The sequence below is a fragment of the Eptatretus burgeri genome, chromosome 8 (genome assembly GCF_056783735.1).
Source record: "Eptatretus burgeri isolate ZD-2024b chromosome 8, Ebu_testis_v1, whole genome shotgun sequence".
NCBI classification, from domain to species: Eukaryota; Metazoa; Chordata; class Myxini; order Myxiniformes; family Myxinidae; genus Eptatretus; species Eptatretus burgeri.
In genome coordinates, this window is record NC_140968.1 from 80,887,501 (window position 1) to 80,911,291 (window position 23,791).

The 23,791-nt window shown below is 43.1% G+C and overlaps 1 protein-coding gene across 6 annotated transcripts in view; it reads right to left on the reverse strand.

The window, feature by feature from the left end:
• ADCY1 (adenylate cyclase 1) overlaps nt 1-23,791 on the reverse strand; it is a 290,414-nt gene that overhangs the window by 32,221 nt on the left and 234,402 nt on the right. For 3 of the 6 annotated variants that reach the window (XM_085892788.1, XM_085892787.1, XM_085892790.1), the window contains exons 16-19: nt 10,876-10,992; nt 10,209-10,358; nt 7,650-7,748; nt 2,827-2,941 (exon numbers count right to left, since the gene is read on the reverse strand). In XM_085892788.1, coding sequence (XP_085748914.1) covers nt 2,827-2,941; nt 7,650-7,748; nt 10,209-10,358; nt 10,876-10,992 — 481 coding nt within the window. The other 3 variants (XR_015061083.1, XM_085892789.1, XM_085892791.1) reach the window with 3 other exon arrangements.

The window sequence follows — 23,791 nt, forward strand, 5'->3', positions numbered from 1 at the left end:
GGCCGTGCAGGAGTTCTGAAGCATAGATCGACGTGTCAGCAGTTGATTCCTGGTAAAAACAAATCCTTCTAAATCAGGCATTACCTTGTTGAAAATGCTCTGCTCCCTCGCAACGTTCTCAAAAGCTTCCCGCTCTAGTGCACATTTGGTGAAAAAAACTGCTCCGTCGCAGCGTTCTTCAGAGCTCATTGCCCTGGCACACACTTCTCCAAACTATTTTTGCACTGGCTCACACTCCTCAAAGCTCTTTCTCTCTGGCACTTTCAGGCGTTAACATCCTTGTGCATGAGCAACAGTTCGCATTCACAATACCATTTCCCTTGACAATCAGCTCCACTTTGAAAAATACCGTTTCGCCAGACCAGCACATTCTCCCGGCATCCTGCATTTTAAAGCTTGTGCGCTTTGTAAGGACAAATAAGTGGAAGCAAAGAACATAAAATTACATAGCCAGAGTTTTGATGTAGGGGATAAACAACATTAGGGTAGGGAAAACAAACATCTATTTGCACATATGCAATGCAAATCTATTGCACGAGTAGGATGTCACACTTATCTAAGGAAGTAGTAAGAAATAACTATTGTTATACAAAACAGTTTTACCCCACCAAGTGTCATTCCCACAACAATATATACAGGGGGCTGCAAAAGTAGGTATACAGTAAGGATTATACCAGTATTACCAGTATTATAATAGTGGTGCAAGGATTCATTTAAAAATTCAGAATGCATTACTGTATACATACTTTTGCAGCCCCCTGTATATATAAATATATATATATATATATATATATATATATATATATATATATATATATATATATATATATATATATTAACAAACAAATATCAAGTCTCAATCACCTCTCTCACCCATAGTTGGAGGGAATAACCAATCAGCTCACACCTAATCAATAACTCCAGGTGGCTAGGATTTCCATAATTAACCCCCATGCTCGTCCGGCCAAAGAAAGCTGCATAAAGCAACCAAGAAATGTCACACAAGGTAAGCCCTTTGCTGTTTAAACCCAACTTGGGTTCTTCTACAGCTGCAGACAATCACAAGTAGCACACACATGGAAATTCCAATGCTACACATTCCCCTCAACCACCAAACCAGTTTCTTCACTTGTTGGCGAGTCAACAATGACAGCATAGATAAACGCGCACCACCGAGGCTCCCTAACATGAACTACATGCAATGCCAACAGCAGTTAACACATATCAAGACTTTCACCTGTAATTGAAGGGAATAATCAATATGCTCTCACCTATAATCAACTAGAGAGATCAAGGAACACGTTACCCCGCACTCTCTTGAGATACAAGGTCATGGAGCGGGATCTACGAGCGGCAAATTTGATTGGGTTGTGATGATGTAAAATGCTGTAATATTTTGTCTAAGTACTGCTAAACGGAAGGGTTTAGGAAGTGTTTGTGTCCTTTATGATGTCGCTTAAAAACAGCAAGTTTCTTGTTTGGAATGCTACCTTCTCCACCTCCCTCCCCCACTGCCCTCTCCCCCCCTCTTGCTGCCTTCTAAACCCCACTCGCGCTGCCTTTTCCACCCCCCCTCATGCTACCTTCTCCACCTCCCTCCCCTGCTGCCTTCTCACCCCCACCACACCGCCTTGCTCCCCCTGCCATGCTGCTTTGCTACCCCCAGCCATGCTGCCCCCTGGCCACGCTGCCTTCCCACCCCCGCTGCACTGCCTCTCCTCCCGCCATGCTACCTCCCCCCGCAGCCCCCCATCACCCCCCGCCGTGCTGCCGTGCTGCCTTGCTCCCCCCTCCGCTACACTGACTCCACCTCCCCACCTCTCCCTCCTCGCCGTGATGCCCTCCTCCCCGCCGCCCTTCCTCCCCCTGCTGTGCTGCCTCCCTTCCCACCACGCTGCCTCCCCCCACCACGCTGCCTAACCCCCCACCCCCACTACGCTGCCTCCCTTCCCCCCACCCCGCCTCTCTTCGTGACCCTGGGTCCGCAACAATATATATATATATATATATATATATATATATATATATATATATATATATATATATATATATATATATATATATATATATATATATTATGTGTCTGCATAGTTGACGGAAAGGAGAATCTAATAATAAAAAAACAGTAACCAGATCTTCCCTGAATGTCCAGTAATAAACAGGCAAGAGCAGAGCCGGTCTCAGGTGACATTTCATCCTCCTCTCAGCATGTGTCTGCTTTTATTCCTGAGATGTGGTCATTCGTTTCCATTCACGTGCTCGTGTAAAGAGTCAACTTAGGAGTGCTTTTGTTATATCAACCTTAAGCAAAAATGTCATTCATATCATCGATGGTCTGCTCTGCCCTCTTACTCATTTGTGACCTGGTATTTTATGTAGTGGGGAGGAGGGGAGTGAGTAAAAATAACGACAAGGGCAAACTGTATTTGGTTTAGTGAAATGACATTAAAGTTGTACACTGCTAAAAGAAACAGGTTTTCCATTAACTATCTGCAATTCAGTTTTTTTGTGGAAAGGTCGACCTCATTCATTTGGAAAACAGCCAGATCCGACTGCAAAGGTAATGTGCAGATGGCCAGATTGATTCACCTTGGGAGGAGCTACAATATCTCAAAATATCTGTGACCTTTCAATAAAAAAGCACAAAATTTTGGCCATACTTGACTTCCCAAAAGAATCACATGCACCAAGACACAGGAAACGCTTACAGCATCACAACGCTCCGGATAAATGACCCAATATCCCATCGTTCCCAAATTCCCCCCCCATCCCCACACCTCCTACAGCTCGTTTTCAAAAGCCGAGCTGTACCCCTCATATTCTCACCAATTCGTAGGACGAATTCGTTGTACGACTGATAGTTAATTTCATCCACCACTTGAAACATCTCCTTGGAGAAATCAGCCAAGCAACTAAGATGGCTGTAAATGGAGCGCCGAGTCTGCAGGGGGCGGCACAGAATCGTGGATGCAATGGAATGAGCTTGTAATTTGATACAACACAAAGATAATCCATCACAAGACAATGTGATTAGAGTGTCACATGTACACCTCATGGTGGCAAATTGATCGGTTTACAATAACGACCACAAATGCAATACCTACACTCAATTAAATGGCAGTGAAGCTGATGGCCAATCAAAGCAAGAAGAATAAATGCACATCTGCCAACATTCAGAAATAATGGAGGGACATTAAATAGGAGGTCCGTTCCTGGGAACAATTTCGAAAAGCCAAATCCATTTCTGGCCACAAAAAGGTAAAATATTTATTAATGCATTTTCATTGACTAGTTGATCATGTTGTCGGTACGTACAATTCTGGCCTGCTGGCTGCATCCTTTTTCAGGTGCAGTTGTGCCACTAAAACAGTTCCCCGTGCATATTACTGTGGGAATTTGCAATATGTTCAGGATGCCGCAATATACAACTCCTCTACCCTTCATGAAGGATACCGGAGGCTATTCGATGCCCACCAACTAGTGCTAGCAGAGGGGACACCGGGCTTGACGTCCGTCCGAGGGACAGTACAGCGATTCAACACCCCTACCTGCGAAGCACCGATGTAACCGTTTATAGTCGGGTTAGTGATCAAACCCAGCCGAGACACTTTAGAAGTAACTGGGCTACCTCTAAAACCATCCAGTCGGACTCTCGCTCGACGATGACATGAAACAGCTATTATCGATTAGGACCACCAGCTTGACAAAATGACAATCCATAAATATCATTTTCAAAAACGTTTGCTCTTTTGTGATTCCCATATCGATATGCATACAGAAGTGTTACAAAACTCCAGACCATGAACATCATAACTGGAAGTCTTTATAGGTAAAAAGGATAGACAAACAGAGAATAGCAAGGATATCAAATGGCTTTCCACACTTACAGTTTCAGCAACTACAAAAACATCGGCTCTCGGCATTCGATTTTCAAGGTATAAAGGGCGATGGAAACAAACTAGAAGACTTTGAAATAGTGGTGGTGGGCGAACACGTGATTTAAATTATCCGGTGTGCCAAAGTTTTGGACGTGTCTATAAGTGGTTAGATGAGTGATTGAAAAACTAGTTAGCAGGATGTCTGGCTGAGAGATTACTGTAGACTGGATGCGTACCGCAAATATTAAAGATACGTAAATGACATCTGCGGTGGAGAATGTCAACAGCTTCACAACATAACCTATTCGGCAAGAAGGAGGATACGATTAACTTCACAAGGGGAGTGAAAGTGGAGGCCGCAGGCTTCTGGAATTGGCTAAGGTGATGGAGGTACAGTATCCCTTGAGACAGATTCACAAATCTATTTCCACGAGATTAACTGGGAACAACGTCCACCAGCCCACAAACTCTGCAGTATCAGGAATCGCTGATGCATTTGATGCACTTTGGGAAAGAATACACTTGCTGCAATCACACAAATCATGGAAATGTTCAACAGAGTCAACGGTATCACGACATTTGCACTCTTCAGGTATCCCAAGTATTTTTCACACTGAAATCAAATGAGCTATTTGAAAGCGAACTATGTTCCACAGGATGGTGCAGAGGTCATGCACGAGCAGCTAAGCTATCTGCCTAGATTTGACTCCTGATATGACTATAAACATTTATTTATTTTGATTATTAGCATCACAAAGGAAGGGTCGAGCCCAAAAGCAAGAGAGTCCCCATGGGTGAAAAAAAAACCAAAGAAAAAAGATGAGAAATTGTAATAACTAATGATAGAGACAATTGATTCATGACTTTAATTGTTGCAAGTTGATAGAAGTCAGGAACACACTGTTGGGGAAGCTATTCCTAAAAGAGGAGCGGGGGAGGGGGGGTGGGGGTGAGAAGGAGGAGGCATGGTGATTGGTATGGAAGGATGACTAGTAGAAGATAGATAGGTGTTACTAACAGAGTGAAGATGAGGAGGTACAGAAACAGAGTTTGATAGAGGTCTCACAGACTGTGGTGGTAGCAGAAGAGGAGGCACAGGGCAGAGACTGCTCAATGGTGAACCAAGGTTGGAGATGGCTCGACAAAGTAGGATCATTAATCAGTTGGACAGCCTTGGCTTGGATGCGATCCAGAATACCGAAGATTGACAGAGGAGTGCCGCTCGAGACGTGGGAGTAGTATTCTATCACTGGTCTGGCTTGGGATTTGTCGAAGGCGAGAATCTGATGTGAGTTGAAGTATTTGCGAGGTCTAAACTAATTTATTGGAGGCATATTTGGCGATATTGAGGATTTGAGTTTGCCAAAAAAGATCAATGGAAATGGTGACACTAAGCATATTAATAGAGGACTACTGGAGTTGAGAGCTGGACATGAGGAGAGGAGAGATGGCTGAGTTGATCTCTGCTGGATAAAAAGAAGGTTCCTGACTTTGACTGATTGAAGGAAACAAGGTTATCAGAGCCCTATTGGAGGATGACATTGAGATTATGACTGATACATAATACAGTTGAGAGGCAAAGAGCAGCAAGGGACTGGGAGGAAGTGTACTGGAATTTATAACTGGTGGAGGAGTAGAGGATTGAGTCGTCAGCAACGGAATGGACAGGGAAGTTAGTAGGTGTGAGGAGGTCATTGATGAAAAGAAGAAAGAGGGATGGTGAGATGACAGAACCTTGAGGGAGACCAGAATTAATGTAATGGGGGTCACAGTGGGCACCATCGATGCAGGTCGAGATAGATTGCCCTGTGGGGAAGCTGGAAAACCAGCGATGAGCTGACGATGAATACCATACATTGGGTACATTGGGAGCTTGGCCAGGAGCCCTTTGTCACAGACTCTGTCTCAGGTACTCAATGGCTGACTCTTTTCAAAAAAAGTTAAATTTAAAGTGTGTAAAGGCAAGAGAAGAGCTGAAACTAATGGCATTGAGTTGTGCGATTCGATTAAACCCATTTCACATTATTTAAAAACAAGTGGAAGCGTTTGTGCATGCTCGAAAGCTTATGAAACAACTTCGATTGAATCATGCACAAAACTTGTGCCACTGGAAGTAGAGAATAACGTCGTTGTTTACAGCCTCTCATCCCAAAGAAATGTCGGGTGACGTCCAGGGATCATCTCGGGATCATGGGACCAATCATGTTAACACAACAACAATAATAATTTTAAAAAACGGTGTGATATTTGAGAAAGACTTAGACTATACATCAAACTTTTGTGTTGCAGGATGGTTTGAGGAAGATAACAAATATGATGCATTTTCCACGGCTAATGCAGTCACGGGACATCAATCAAAGCGAACATTGTTGCAGTATTTTCGACTTTCACGTCAGTGTCGGACAACGCAGCCTCAATCCCTTTTACAGTTGGCTACATCTTCTCGTCGACCAATAGTGGTGAGGTCCTCTTACCAAAGATCAGTGTAAATTTATGATTTTGTGGAATTGATAGCACATTGAGTTGATTGTGTATTTTTTTTAGTGTTGGGTGCATTCTAAAATTATTTTGGCCAATGACTGCTCGTGATGCTTCATCTGCTGTGGATACTTATGACCTGGGACTGAAGATATTACTGTATGGACGTCTGCACTCCATTCCCCCTGTAATCACTCAGAAAAAAATTCACAAAGTAAAAAAATTTCAGTGACCAATGTTTTTTGTTATGGCGGCATGATGTCATGACATTATATCAGAGTTACGTGCACCAGACCCCGGACTCTCGCCATCTGAGCTTTCACAACCCAAGTATCAATGTAGCATGGGCAAGAGCACAAAATTTCGAATAATTATAAATCCACATCACAGAAGCAGACTATAGAATGGAGGCGAGACAATGCATCGTTAATAATGTTACATGTCAATTATTTGTTGCTCTCTTTAGCATTTCCAACTCGGCAATGAGCAAGTGATGCTGGAATGCCAGGTTCAAATCCCATAATACTTTGCTGATTTGGCCATAAATGTTTATAGGTCCTTTCCAACATGTAGTGATGTAACTGTATGCTCCTCCATTATCCATTTGACTCTGGTGGGGAAGGGGAGGGATAAATAATATTAAATATATGTGAAAATAATGGCGAACGATTACGTTGGATTTTAAGAATTCATTTGTATGCAATACAAGAAGAAACCACAAGAAGTGACGATAATTTCGGGATTTGGCAATGCCGCTGATGTCGTGCTTCCTGCAGATTAGGGTAGGAATTTGGCCAGGGTGTGGGCATGCAATGGCCTACTCTTGAGAAAGACACTGTGGGATCTATATTGTCCATCAGTGAATCCAAGCAGACAGAACACCCAGCTTAATGATCTGCTGAAGGATGATGCACTCATTGATGCAGTGCCATGTATGTGAAACATAGGGTGACAGTTTACGGTCAAGTCAGGAATTGAACTCAGACTAGAAAATTCTGAGCTATCCTGCAAGTCCGTTATTTGGATGTTGGATGCAGAATCGATAATTTTTTTCACCTTTGGGTTGGAGGCATGACCTACATGTACCATCAGCTTAAGTTGAATAAGTCAATGTGCTGCCTTATTGTAGTCTTTATCACATGCTGCACTTTTTGAGTAATTGATTTTAAGCTTTTTTTTTTTTTACATTCTGTGCATCATACCGACTTCATTACAGAATGTGCATGTACCTAATTTTGTGAGTGCAAGGGACACCACTCATTGTGCCACATGTTATATTCCGTCACGGTCTACCTTGCTGTCCGACACTGGTACCAGGCCTACGGCAGCCATATACGTGCTTCCAATAGTCTTGATCTTCTCAATACTGTTGAACTCCTCCTTATCCAGAAGCTGTGGGGACACAAATGGGGATGCCAGACACTCACCAAACTGAATGCTTCCACTTGATCCCTGAAAACAAGGATTGAAGGCGAGCAGTACATTTGGTTTGAAGTATGTACACTTTTTTTACAATCCAAGCCAGTCTTAATAATACTCTGGTTGTACAGTAATATTTTGCAGAATTGTCTTTTAAACTTATTACAGGATGACAAAGCAAACTTCAAGAAAATCTCAAATCTTGAATAAAACAGCAACTACATGAGACAGCCAGTTATTCTCTTAACTAGAAAGATATATAAGGAAAGAAAGTGCAAAAATTGCAATTTTGCCAGTCTCGCCTGCATCACATCTCCACATCAACAATCCATTTGTCTACATCATAATCTAGCAATATCTAATATATATATAAACGAAATTACATTTTGTGCCACTCACTTAAGAATATAAAAGATATTTACGTCATTAAGTACCAATTAACAGGCCTCACACAAGCACACTCAGCCGCCCTCTCGCCCACCCCGTGGATACCTTCTACTTGCCTACTCACCCAAGCCACTTATGCCCATCTATATTTCCAGGATACAAGTCGTTGTCGAATTGTCTTTGGAACTGGTAAACCGACCTTACATCCACTCCTCCACACTAAAACGATCCCAAATACTTCTCTCTGAGTAAAGAAATTGCAGCCTCAATGCTGTTCTAACTACATTATTTTTGTTCTAATTTCATGGAGGACAGATACACTAGTAAACATCAGTGTGCGTTGACATTCATTACAAAGAATTAGTAGAGAATGGACAACCACATTGTAAAAGGGATTTGAAGCTAGATTCCCTCCATCATGAGCCAGGGGATCAGATGGGAATGCTATTATGAGCGTTGAGCCACCCATAATACGTTATTTGTTTCTTATAGAGATGGGATATGCCTCGTGATCCCGCTATTTTGCCGGGCCGGTGCGGGTTTGGGTGACTTCATTACCCTTGGAGGATTAAATTAGTGATAATCCCTAAATTTGGCAATTGGCATGTTCGTAAATGCATGGAATACGAACGACGTCAACCGCTCGGGAATCATTTCATGCAAATTGTAGATCGTTCAGTTAATCCAGAGAGCATTAGTTCCAACGAGGTCGATACTCACATAGATATTGAAAACACACTTTCAGGTGGGTGCCGTGCACGCACAATACAATAATTCACCTCTGATTATTTCCCCAAATCCTATGTATTGCAACCTCACAATATGCTGTGTACTTGAGCATTGTGTTTACTAACATCTCCGAATCTGCTTTCTGATTCACGAGCTGAAAAAATTCCCCATGAGGAAAATAATCTGCTCATCTGATACCTCCTGCTACCAACAAGTTATGACCATTCATTTTTCTTTATTAAATTTAATATGACACTTGTTTACCTTCTCCCGTTTTTTGTATACAGTCGCAGCTCGTGGAAGAGCTAGAAAACAGAATGGATCAGAAAGAACATAGTGGAAGGGTGGGGGGTGGGGGGGATACACAATAGCAGGGTAGAAGGACACAACAGAAAGACATTTAGAAGAATAAAGGCATGGGGAAGAATGAGAGCAAGGGGAGGGGGAGGAGGACACAGGGGTGAGCAAGCTGGATACAAGTTCAAACACAGCAAGAAGAGGAAGTGAAAACCAGGGATGAAATAGAAATGGAACAAAAAACGAACAAGAGGGTGAGGGACAAGGGAACGAGTGACACAATAACTGGGAATGGAATTGATGAGAGGGACCTTAGCTGAAATGGAGCAGGGGGCCTCCCTTAAAACATTTAACATATAAACTGTTTTACAACTGAAAACATTCTTCCTCACTATTTACTTTGCCCAAAACTTTGTTTGAGGTATCCTCTGCAAATTTCAATACAGTCCCTCAATTCCCAATCAACTACCCAAATCAATTATTATAAACAATCGACCTAAAACTGACCTTGCACTGCCATACTTATCCACTTCCATCCTGGCATATGTCCAGCCACTGGTAAACTGCTTTCCGTTTTTTTTCTGCCAATTTTACATCCAAACAGATTACAATTGGCCCTATATTCTTAACACTGGCACCACGTTTTCTATTATCCAATCTTCTGGTATTTCTCTTATCTGAACTGACCTCTGAAATATATCTGCTTGCACTGTACTAACTTCTGAACAAGACAGCTTGAGTTTATCTCCAAGACCAGATTTTTTTTTTTAATTTTGCAAGATCTCAATGCATCCTACAAACATCCCACCATACCATTGGATAAGGTATGAAATTTTAGACACTTGGATCTTTGGTTACCCCTCCCTTTGCATCATTTGGACTTGTTTTCAAAAAAATGCCTTGAGAATAATTGAATTATAATGCGTTTTCTTTAACAAGTCCGCAAAGGTGGTTTTGGATCATGATGGTGTAAAGATGTTCAGACAAGACCAGCACGTGTAAAATATGTGTTGAACGCACCTCATCAAAGTCAGCAATAATCTCGTTGAGCAGGCGAAGACATTCCACACCCATGTTGTTTCCGTCGAGCTCGATGTAAAAATCGTTAAAATTGGGGATGGAGGCAAACAGAACACCCACTTGGAAGTAAGACTGGTAGTAGAGGTCTTGCTGAAAGTGAGTGGGATGTAGGGTGTGCAAATGTCGAACCAATCAAAAATGAGAGTCAAAGATCTCACACACATTGCTTACACATAACGGGAAAGAAATATCCCCCCCGAGTGCCGAGGTGCTGCATTCTATTTTTATGATGTCAGTGCAGTGACAACGGTTAAAATATTGAGTGCAGGGATAAAAAAAAGTCTCAATTTAGTTTACAAACTTTTTTTGCATTACAGCTTGATAGTTTCCTGGTTCCCCATGGCACAGCATAAGATTTTTCACGCGTTCTCTACAGCTTGGCCTGATTTGGTTCCCAATTATCTTACAGTTCTGATTTGGTTTCTGGATGCCAAGCAGCCAACCTTTGTTCCAATTTCAAGATTCCTTGCAAAAGAGATAGAGCATGCACAATTTAATTCCAAACTCCTTTGCGAACCAAACAGAGCCCAATTTAATCCCCAGGCATGCGACATATCGTGCGATTTGGGTGCCGGTGTCCTGCGGCTCAGCGTGATAGATACCCCACCATGTTCCGCGGGTTGGACTGCAGGAAGTGTTTTGCCACGTGAGCGGGGAGCAGGTTAAAGAGGATCCGCTTGTTGTCATTCTTCACCTTTTCCATCTCACCCCGCTCCTCTTCTGCCTGCAGCATCACATGAATCATCCATGCACCAAAGGACAGGTATTTTGGTTAGTCGTCCTCCGTCATGTTATTTTCATTTCAAATCGTTTCAGCGAATTGCACTGTTTGCTCTGCTCCTGCTGATAATGGGATTCTTCATGGTGATCGCATGGATTTGGGTGCACTTGAGCAAATATATATATATATATTATTTTTTCGTATGAAGCACAAAGCTAAGGAATCTGTTTCCTCCCTGCTTGCAATGCCAATGTCGTCTGAAGGAAGCAGCATGTAACTTCCGTAAACACAGAAAATCACCGAAACATGAAGCAAGAGTTAACCACAGAGTCACAAATTAATAAAGTTACTCGAATACCATTTTTCGCCTCGAGTCCCTTCTTCATTAAAAAGAAGGAAATCCATATGACTGCAGGAATACGATTACACAGCTTATTGACCTTTTTGGTGTAATGGCCTGAATTCTAGCCTTATGATTCTCGTTTTGAATCCAAAATACTCTGTTGATTTGTTTGTTGTCTCCAAATAATATTGCAAATAATAATGAATCAAACTGTTTCTTCACATTTGTCATGGTCATCAGAACTTATTTAAGTGTTAATCAACAGCAGATATGAGAGACCAACTCAGAATCATGGAATGCTAAACAAAAAGGTTCCTTGCCAAGGCAGATGATAAAAGCTTAACTTCAACACAGATCTTGCTACTTATTTGATTTCTGTGCTAGAATTCCCAGAATTTCATTCTCAACAACTGAATGAAGCAACAAGCAATGCAAGGAAAAAAAAATTGCACAATTTTGTTTTAAAAACCATCATACATCACTAATGTACTGTACTCTTGACAGAGTGTAAGCGCTGCTGAAAAGATCTCTTGACAACGGTGATGCTATGGGTGGTTTGCTGTTGTCTTCACAGCAGTCAGGAGAGGAATTTAGAATTTGTTCAGGGAGTTGGCAATAAATCGCCTACCATTCGCAAAATACATAGTGGGATCTTTAACATCCATCAGCAACTAAATCTGGCAGATGGGTCCTCCAGCTTGACGTCCATCCGATGGATGGCACCCCACGTTGATGCCTTGCTCTAAATGCAAAACACCAGGATGACAGTTAATAACTGGACTGAAATTCTATCCCGGGCTAGCCTGCTCAAAGGCAATTGCATATATGGTACCTCTAAGCTATCCTGCAAAACTCTTTCAAAAACTGTACCTTGACAAAGGAAAAAATCCATCCAACATGACCTGCAAAAGGCCCACAATGCCTGCCTGAGGAATGTTAGAGACATTCTACTCGGTTAAGGATCCCACCAGCAAAATTACAGACACCCCTTATACTCAACTCACACAAGTCAGATCATGTGCTGCACACAGATAAGTCCACAAAAACACAATATTCTAATATTAAATAAAAATCAATTAACCACATTACTCAAAAGATGAATGATCAAGATGCTAACTGATGTGAAAAAACTCCCAAAGAAACCTATTTAAGGCTAAATAAATAACTTAAAAGCTAATATAATTTGTGGAAAATCATGACAATGATGTCCTATGAAGCACCAGGTGAACCTGAAAATGTTTTACATGCATGACATTGGCCACCCAAAAAACGATTGTGTTAATTCGAGCATAAAACCCCTCCATCCCACCCCCCCCAACTTTTGATACATGACTTGTAATACAGACTTCCACCAAGCAACACAACATGATACAATTGTCATGCTCCCCTACCCCACCCTCACCATCAACCCCCAGGAATATGAAAAAAAAAACTTTACCTCCTGTAACTCTACTGTGTACACCCCAAGTAAGACCACTGGTTTTCAAGTCATTCCATCCAGCAGTTTACAAATGTAGAGAAGTTAAATTAAACCAAACACACAAATAGTATGATAATTCCCCCACTTCAATGATGTCTGATTTTCATGCGGATAACTGGGATATTTTACGATGATGTGACATACCCCTTCACACCAGGAGTGATGCTATACGATACACTTTAACACAGAGATGTTGTGTCCCCCCCCCCTCCACCCAATCCTCAGGGGCTATGGAAATTGATTTACTCTCGAAAACACCCCCGTACACACCACGAGTACAACCACCAGTGTTCATCTTATGCCATAAAGCGGTTTAGGAATGCATTGAAGTGAAACAAACAAACACTTCTTGGAGGAAAACCACGCAATCTCAGATGATACCAGCCATGCCGAAGCTGTCGTTTTGCTGATGGGTTTAATCAAAAGACAGTATGTTGTACTTCATTAACGTATTGCATGTCTATCTGTGAATCTCAATGAGGATGTAAAATGAAGTGAAACACCAAAAAAAAGGATCTTTTACAACACGTAGTTGTTGTTGCAGCTATCATGGTGGTTATGGTTTGTGTGCTCCTTTCATGTACGCACTATTATGTATTTTTATATTGCTTTGAGAAATATTACTATATAGAATTTTGTGTGCTCCTTCAGTGTCCTTAAAAACTCAAAAGGGTTCCTGCTGTCTAAAATAATAGATATTACCATTGAAACCACTGGATTAAGCCATTCCCATTCCCACTTCTTCTGCAATCCAGGAAAGAGAGCTTTTAAAACAGGCATCTCTAGAATTAAACGGAGATGAATTTTTGTTCCAAGTAAATCGATTATTACTTTGCAATCGTTTCATTTTTAATCGCAGGCCTACAAGAGCTGTGCATTGCTGTTGTTGGGGGTTCTTGTGGGGAGGGGGGGGGTCGATTTTTGAAATGTGCATCCATTGGTCAGACAGTGATCGGACCACACCCATGTGTGTCGCTTGACTCCACAGACCACAGCACCCAGACAAAATTATCTGGCCGCCATCTTGGTTTTCTGATAGGCCAAACACATTCGAGCTGTAGGCCTCTGCTGATTATACACTGTTCGGGTTTATTGTGTCAGATTTTCATTGGCTTCGTTTGTGTAGAGTTACTCAACATGAAAGAGCACGAAAAATGGAATCATATGTCGAAGAAAAAATAATCAGTGAGGTTTAATCTAGTCCGTACGTGCCTCCCTAAAAAAAAATTTTTGTGTGTTGCCGATTGTGACCACAGAGCAGTCGTTCTTGTTATTATTCTACGACAACAGGAACTGCTACATTTAAGCTTGAGGTCCTGCTTGTTCTTCTTCAATCACATAAAGATGGGTTTTTAAACAGGGATCTTTAAAAGTGCAGTAAAATGCTTATTTTTTTTAGTGTTTTGAATGGTAATGTGTTGATGAAATTTGTAATAATGTTGTGCATGGCGTATGACCAAAAGTATTGCGATAACAAAGAGTAGAAATGCTTCTTCCAAACTGCTTTTGCTCAATAAGTGTTTTTTTGATGACACTTTGGGAAATTCTGCACTAATGGTTTCGACGCAATACAACCATGAAGGTCATTAATGTCTACCAGCATGCCAAATCACCTTTGTATATTACTGCATCTGATAGGAATTGGTTTGTGGACAACGATAAGGAAACTTGTACCAATATCTTCACATTGGTTCCTTCATCTTCAGAGGCGATCGACGTGGCCATGTTCAGGAGAATAAGAGGGTGTGCAAGAACATCCCAACCTCACCTCTCATGTAGCGGTCTGCAGGTCGTTCTGGGAATGAGGTGTGGTCATGTCTTGGAGGAAAACCATGTCATCCCACAGGATCCCATAGGCCATCCCACAGGAATTCCCAGAAACATCCCACAAGCCATCCCACGAGAATTCAGGTTGCTCCCAACACAGTCATGTTGACACCATTTCTTTCCCACATAAGCTTCGCATAACATTCCCTGTTCACATCTCTGATCCTGAGCCACAGGATAGTTGAGCACAAATAAAACGGTAGGACAAGGACATGCTGTGAATCGCCATTAGTGTTTCCTGGTTGTAACAACCATTTTCTCCTTTCATGGTGACTGTGATGCCAAGCCATTTGGCACTTTGCCTTTTCAACTGTGGATCAAGTGAATGGATCCAAGTATCGCCCTCTTTAAACATGTGCTCCACAAAAATATCACCATCACTTTGACTTTGCCAATGCTACAGATGATGTGCACATCAACATGCATGCGGCCAACTGATCTTCACTGAAGAAGTGGAAAACCCATTTTGCACAAATTTTCCTCTTTCCCAATTTTTCGTTCTACAGTCTGGCACATGGAACACCCTTGCAGGGAAAATAACTACTTTCTGTGCCCTCCCGGTACATGTAATGCTTTGGTTCCACTGGAGAATATTATCCTCCTCAAGGTGTTCCTTAACGTGCAGGGTCTTCTTAACCTTCTTAACGTGTTTGTCCTCCTTCACGTTAAGGTGACACAAAATCGGATTGAGGAGATGATTCGCATGCACAGGCTCCCGATACAAGAACACTTGCAACAGTCCATTTAGAAGCCCTTTCACTGAATTGTACAAGACATAAATGAAGCATACCATGTCTTCTTAATGTGTGAACTTGATGGAAGTAAACTACTATCAATTGAATCATGTATATTATCAATCGAGTCCCTAATGAGCAACAACAAATGTGTCATCCACATTGTAAGATAAACACCTTGGTGAGACTGTCCATTGAGGGTAAACACCAATTTTTGAGTCAAATACAGTAATTCCATCACGAAATTGGTTACTAGAGCAGATACCGGTGATACTATTCGAGTGAAAGTAAATTTGAGTTCCCTTCCAAGGAACTTCAACACAGGAGGAAGCCATTCAGCACATCAAACCTCCACAATGATTGCTAACCACTGGGGTTTGTTCATGCTTTATCCTCCACATGCCGAGCATCAAGCAAGGAAGCAGCATGTACAATTTATTAAAATGCCTTTGAAATGACTCAGCCACTGTCGGGTTTGAACCACCAACCTCCCAGACTCAGAGTGGACACTAACCATTACACCACCAAGTCCGATTCCAAAAATATGACAAAATTAAGTTTCATTCACTGTCAGCCTCAACAATTTTCACTTCCCCGTTCCTCAACATCAAAATTCCCACAGCCTGAATTTCATCTGCGATCTTCTGCCAACCATTGTCCAATAATCTCCCAGCAGAAAAATTTTGCACATTTTGAAAAAGTGAAACAACATCGATAGAGAGCATTGTTCTCATCGGGGGGTCTTCCTTAGACCTTTGATTTTTTTATTCTCAGTGAATTGTGCAACCTCTCTGACTAAGTGGTCTTTTTGTCAATGACAAACATCAGGATGCCTGCCAGGAAGTTTCTAATTTTATCTTCACATTATATAGACACAAATAATGAAGATAAATTAACATTTTTCTTTGCCAATTGAAGGCTAAACATGGTATCTCAGGTGAAATGAAATTTTAGCTGAGCCAAAAACATGGCTCACCCACTTTATGGCCTATTTATTGAGAGGTTTGTCTGAATGTTTGACAATTAAGATCAATGGGAAACATCATTACATGTCAGTAAAGTTTTCATGAATAACAGGACGTCAACAAAATGCAAAATAGGGAAGATAAAAATAAAAGCATCAAATTATAGGGCTCAAATGTAAGAAATTATGGCCAGTCAATAAAAGGAGTTGCCTTAAAAGGAACTTTAACGCAGGAGGAGGCCATTAGGCCCATCAAAGCCTGAGCAAGAGTTGCTTGTCCGTGCTATATCCTTTTTTTTTAAATGCTGAGCATCAAGCGAGAAAGCAGCACATGCCATTTTTAAAGTCTTTGGTACGACTCGGATGGGGTTTGAACCGCCGACCTCTCAGACTCAGAGAGGATGTTCTCACCAAAGTTAAAATAAAAGGTCATGCTCGTCTTGATGTTGAGTTTAGACAAGACAATGTACAATATCCTATGTCACATGCTACAGAGAGAAACACGGGTGATGGAAATGTTCCAAGAATGGAATTAAATCATCAATCGTCCAGTATTTCAAATTGTCATGATAACCTTCCCACAGCGAGGATTTCCGCTTGCTGATTTGGTTGGCCACCATCCCCCAGTGGCATGACAAACGCCTCAGCAGGGCCTGTCTCCGGCAGCGCACAAAGAAAGGCTGCTGATATTTATGAAGCTTATTTCTGCACAACGCCTTAGACAGGAGGCTAATCTGCATGGGCAAGACCGCTCTTCAGCAGCGTGGGAGAGACAGGCCTGTCAACGAGCACAGAAAAGCTGGACAGGGGATAATCTCCCCTCCTGCGTGCTGATTAACCACATGCCGGCACCCTCATCCAAGGATGCTTGCGAATCTCACTTTGGTGAAATGGGGAGGACTCCATCCAAACTATTGAGCATCACCTATGATGCAGAGCTAGGAGTAAGGCATTTACAACGATTAAAGAGTAGATGCGACAAGGAGGCAGTGTGAATGGCTGGGATGGAGAGGGGATGAGTGAATGATGATATGTAAAAGTATGGTGCAGCAACACCTAATCAAACCAAGCCAATTCCTAGTTTGAGTCGTGAGATCTCAAGTCTGCGTTTTGGAATCATCACGACATTCGACTCAACTGAGATCATCTCGTTCATCCCTCAAGTGAATAAACCTCGAGTCTGAATGCGAATTGTGACGTCTCGAGTGCAATGTCTGTTAAATCTCAAGTGCGATCGTCCCTAAGGTATTTAATGAAAAATAATATGGCAAGTTGTATGGTTGTTAGATTGTTGCACATGTTTGTCAAAGTCTGCTTGAGGTACTGTGTATTATCATTTATTGTGATTTGTACACCAAATTGAACGTTGCACCTCCTCAAAATAAAGATGCAAATTGGGAGGGGGCAGCAGCAGGTTTCAAAGGAACGCACACCAACAGAAGATAAAATAAATCAGGATGATGATGGAATGTGAAATTTTATCCAAAACGTGATACAGAATATAAATGGTTTTCCTTCATGTCTGAAGAAGGCCATTCACATGAAACATGGGAAGTACCTGTTCAGTTTGTTTATAGTGCAGAAGATTTTGTCCAGGCAGCGAAATCCGGTGTCAAGCAACCTCCAAGAAAACGAGACCACTTGCTGCCCACAATCCTGGCAGGAATTTGGAATTTGTTCAGGGTGCCGGCGATAGCTCACCTAATCTTCGTGAAGGACACCGTGGGATCGTTAAATTCCATCAACCAATGTTGGGAGATGGGATTATACCCAGTTTAACGTCCATTTGAGGGACGGCACACACATCGATGCCTCACCTTGCCTGTGAGACACCAGGATGACAGTTTATAGCTTCGTCGAGATTCAAACGCAGGCTAAACAGGTCAGAGGAGAATGTGCATATATCTACGCTATCTTGAAAGTGACATAAAACCTTGGGAGAAACACAATTGCAAACAGCCTGAAAGAGAAAAGGAAAAGATCAAGAAATCGAAAATCGACACAAGTGGGGATAAATAACAAGCAGGTGCCAAGGCTGCAAGGAAAGTCGTCTTCCCTTTTGGGGAAGGATAAAAGGGATCTTCCCTTTTTGGGTGACCTTCCATCTGCCTGACGCCATTCGGTGCTGAATCGTCGTGCTGAGCATGTGCGTCTGCAAAACAACTTTAGGGCTCAGCATTGTTTTTGGAATGGTATTCATAATCAAATAGATCATTATTTGAGACAGCTTGCAGCACCTTGTGGAGTCGAGTGCACATTGGGTTAAGGATGCAATTAAAGCAAAGCTGGAGCTCGACCAGATTTTTGGTAAAGCTCCAAAGTAATTTGCCAAGTGGTACGTAACTGAGTCGATCACACGATGAATATGAGAGTGTGTGTGTTTGTGGGAGGATAGGGGACGGGAGGGGGAAAGGAAGAGGTGCACATGATGAGCTACAAGTCTCCTAATTTTTTTTTACCCCAAATCCACAAATCCTCCCCATCAAAAATTTGCGGTGTTTTTTCTCTTTCTTTCTTTCCTCTCTCTCCCTGTCTCTGCCTGTCTCTCCCTCTCTCACAGGGGGTGTGGAGGTGCTACACCATCCTGGATGTGGGGGATCTCTGGGTCGCTCCTGGGAGATCAATCGGCTGTCTCCATGCCGCGGGCTTGTTTGAAATAACTGTCAGAGGCTATAGGAGATTGGGACCATACTCTGTGCAGAGCATTGGTGCTGCTTAAGCAGTCTCCTTGGCTATTGGACACAATCCTGGACGGGTCGCCACTCCGACACAGTATACCAGTATGCTGGCACTCATTTTGCTGACTTCGGAAGGATGACAGGCCGAGTTAACCCCACCTGGTATTAATTCAACAGCTGAGCAGGACTTGAACTCAGGACCCTGGGATCTAAAGCCCACTACCCGAACCATTAAGCCAACACCAGGAATTGGAGCTATACATCAACAACAACAACAACTAATGATCATTCAGCGGAAGTATTATTTCATCCACAGCCACGTCAGTGTAAAGATTCCACGATTCCTCCTTACATGCTTTTGGTCAATGGATTATGCAGATACAAAATTGGTCAATGGTTACTGATTGTCATGGTAAAGTTATGACTGAGCAATTTAATAAGTTCGTCAATGATCAATTTAAACAACACTTTAAACAAATTATGATTCGATGCTGTCCAAATAACAAACCATGGATAACCAAGAGTATTCATAGCCTCTTGGTTCAGCGTGATATGGCTTTTAGACGAGGGTCTGACACCTACCGGTGTCCACGAAGTGAACTTCAACGTGAAATTAAACAGGCAAAGATGAACTTTTTTATTCGCAAGATTAACCATTTGAAGCAATCAGAACCAGGAAAGTGGCATCAACAAATTAGACCTATAACTGGATTGCATAAACGAACTCTACGCTTCTCCGATAATGACAAGTCAATGAATGAAATTGCAATTTAACTCGATTTCTATTTTGCCCAAATTTGTTCCACTCTTCCTCCCTTAAACTTGTCTTTATTGCCGCCCTACCAAGCTGTTAGCCCTGCCAGCCCCATCACCTCCCCTGGTTATCGAGCGTTACCATGTTTATGAACGTCTACTCCATTTGAACGTCGTTCTGACTTCCCCTTGCGATTTCTCAAGGAATTTGCATATTAATTTTCTGAACCTTAAACTGAACTTTTTAAAATTTATGCCTCGTATCTGGATGCTTCCCTGACACCTGGACAAATGCATTTGTTTGTCCGGTTCCTAAAACCACCCCAGTCACGAAATATGATCAGCTTCGACCATTATCTATTACACCTGTGATCGCTCATGTCTTTGAGAGCTTTTTGGCTGACTGTGTGATGGAGGATATTACAGATGTGATTGATCCCCAACAATTTGGTAATCTGAAAGGATGTTCCATTAAGCACTATTTAGTAAGTATGTTGGATTACATACACAATAAACCTTCCTCCTTCAAGACGTCTTTGACTCCAAAGTATCTCTCCCTGGTTACTCCCTCATCCGGTATGACAGACCTGAGCCTTGTCCTGGCAGCGGAGTTGCTCTCTTCATCAAAAACTCCATTCCTCACTCTCCATGCACGGCCCACACTTGTCAGTTGGCTCACACCATCATACCAGTTGGATGAGTGTGGGTACCTCCCTCCCCTGCCATGCCTCTGCAGAAAAAGATTTCTGTAACTCATTGGGATTGACACAATCTGTCAACTTCCCAACCAGGATGTCAACCAATGGTACTCCATCTCTTCTGAATCTGATTTTGACCAATTTCCCAGAAAATGTCTGCTGTTCTTGTTTTGCTCCAATGTGTGTCTACTTTGAGGAGAGCCAGGAAACATCATCTTTCTAATGTCAAGTCTGAACGCTCAAACCTGTCTCCACGTCTCCAAACCCTTGTGGCATCTAATCAAATCTGTTTCTGGTGTATGTTCCCCCTCCATCCCCTCCCTTACCTCAAATGGCCACACAGCTGACACGACATGTAAAAAAGCTGAATGGCTAAACTAGGTGTTTGCATCGAAATCTTGTGTCCGAAACCCATCGCTTTCTGTACCCACCTTACCCAGTCGCACCCAACTGTCCCTGGACTCTGTGTCCTTTTCTCCTGACAAGGTGGAGAGTTTGCTGTCAAACCTCGACTCAGATTCTACAACCGGTCCAGACGGCATCAGCCCACATGTCCTAAAAACCTGCTCCTCTGTTCTTGCTCACCCTCACTCTGTTCTATTCACCCTCTCATTTGCTCATGGTCATCTGCCTTCTGCTTGGAAATCGGCAAACATTACCACTCTGCATAAAAAAGGTGCAAAAATCGATCCTTGCAACGACAGACCAAACAACCTTCTCCCAATCATCAGAGACAGTAGAAGACAGAAAGACCACCGACCAACCTGCGGTGATTGAGTGAGAGGCCCAAAGACTCAGCATCATTGCGGGAGATGCCGATGATCCGAAATGCCTTGGTTTTGACAGCGTGAAGCCGAGAAAGGGGGGAGGCAGGAGCACCAGCCCAGAGGGGAGAGCAGTACTCCATCAGGCGACGGACAAAAGCTTTGTAAGTGGTCAGGAGCTCAGGCGGGCCGAGGAAAGACTTTGCACGACGGAGGATTCCCAGTTGGCGACTGACTTTGGAGGCGAGGTTTGAAATGTGGCTTTCCCAGGAAAGGTTATGGCAGATAGTGAGACCCAGAAGCTTGAAAGGACTTCTTCCAGAGGATTGTTCAGAAAGTGGATGGGGGGATTTTCTAAACGGTCCTTTCGGAGAGACATAGTGAGAGTGTGAGATTTGTCCGGATTGAAAGACATGTTCCACGTGTTGGACCAGTTTGTGATTTTATCTAGATCTGCAGTGAGCGAAGAAGCTGCTGCTTGCCGGTCTGAGGGATGACCGATGGTACGGCAGAGGGTGGAGTCAGCAGCAAAGAGATAAAGAGGATTTTCCAGAGAGTCAGAGAGATCATTGATGAAAACCAGAAAAAGAACAGGGCTCAGAACGCTACCTTGAGGAACTCCAGCCTGGACAGGAAGAGGGGATGAAAGAACTCCATTTAGGGCCACACGTTGACTGCGACAGGAGAGGAAGTCTGCGAGCCATGAGTGGAGATGGCCTTGGATACCATGGGAAGAGAGTTTGGTGAGTAGGGCAAGGTGCCAGACTGTGTCAAAAGCACATGATATATCCAGGGATACGGCTCGGATTTCCTGTCTGGCATTGAGGACCTCCATCCATTGTTGGGAGAGAAGAAGCAGCATATCCAGGGTAGAGTGACCTGGTCTGAAACCAAATTGATGATCAGAAATCAAGCCATTGGAGAAGAGGAAGGATTTAATGTCTGAAGCGATGATGGATTCCATAATCTTGCTGATGATTGGGAGAAGGCTGATTGGTCTGTAGTTGCAGGGATCTGTTTTTGCACCTTTTTATGCAGGGCAGTGATGTTTGCAGATTTCCAAGCAGATGGCAGATCACCTTGAGCAAATGAGAGGGTGAATAGAACAGAGAGAGGGTGAGCAAGAGCAGAAGAGCAGGCTTTGAGGACACGTGGGCTGATGCCGTCTGGACCGGTTGCAGAATCTGAGTCGAGGTTTGACAGCAAACTCTCCACCTTGTCAGGAGAAAAGGACACAGAGTCCAGGGACAGTAGTGTGCGACTGGGTAAGGTGGGTAGAGAAAGTGATGGGTTTTTGACACAAGATTTAGCTGCAAGCACCGAGTTTAGACATACAGCTTTTTCACGTGCGGTATCAGCAGTGCGGCCATTTTAGGTAAGGGAGGGATGGAGGGGGAACATACACCAGAAACAAATTTGATTAGACGCCACCAGGATTTTGAGGAGGGAGAGAGGTTTGAGAGTTCAGACTTGAGATGAGAAAGATGTTGTTTTCTGGCTCTCCTGAGGGTAGATACACACTTGTTCCGAGCTTTACGGAAGCAACTGAGATTGCCCTCAGTTGGGTTTGCTTTCCATGAGGCAAAGGCAAGTTGTTTCAGGACAACTGCCTCACCACAAGCTTCAGTGATCCAAGGGCGGGAGGAAGGGTTGGACAACTGAAGACGAGAGGGGATAAATCTGTGCATGAGGGAGAGCAATTTTCTTTGAAAAAATTCCCAGGATGAGTTGATGTTTGAGAAAGTAGCGATATGAGACCAGTCTATAAGTTTGATGGCTGCTTGGAGACCCTGCCAGTCGGCTTGAGTGAAATGCCAGACTCGACGGCGGTGAGGTGGTTCTCTGATAATAGCCAGAGAGGTGTCCACACTGACAAGGACGTGGTCAGAAGAACCGATTGGAACGAAGGAAGAGCAGCAGATATTGTCAGGGAAATTTGTCAAAATCAGATCCAGAAGAGATGGATTGGTTGAGATCCGGGTCGGGAAGTCGACCGATTGAGTCAGTCCCAATGAGTCACAGAAAACTTTTGCTGAGGTGCCATGACAGGTGAGAGAGGTACCCACACCAAGCCAACTGGCGTGATGACAATTGAAGTCACCACATATGAGGAAGAGAGAGTTTTGATGAGAAGATAGAAGATGGTCCATGTTTTCGGATAGTGAGGTGTATATCGAGTCACCACTGTTAGGTGGACGGTAGAGTACACATATAAACCTGAGGTGGGAGTGGAGGGGAAGCCATAGCCAGAGGTATTCCTGGGGGTGTGGGGGAGTGAGGGCAGTGCAAGGAGAGTGAGGAATAGAGTCTTTGATGAAGAGAGCAACTCTCCCACCAGGACGAGGCTCAGGTCTGTCATACCGGAGGAGGGAGTAACCAGGGAGAGATACTTGGGAGTCAGACACGTCTTGGGGGAGGAAAGTTTATGTTCGGCAGATTATGTCTCGTTTGTCAGTGGCAACCTGTATGTAAAGATCTGAAAGGTTTGAGCGAAGGCCCCGGATATTTTGAGGTCCACACTGTTAATGAAGAGGTAGGGGAGGAGGCTTTGGGTGCAGGGG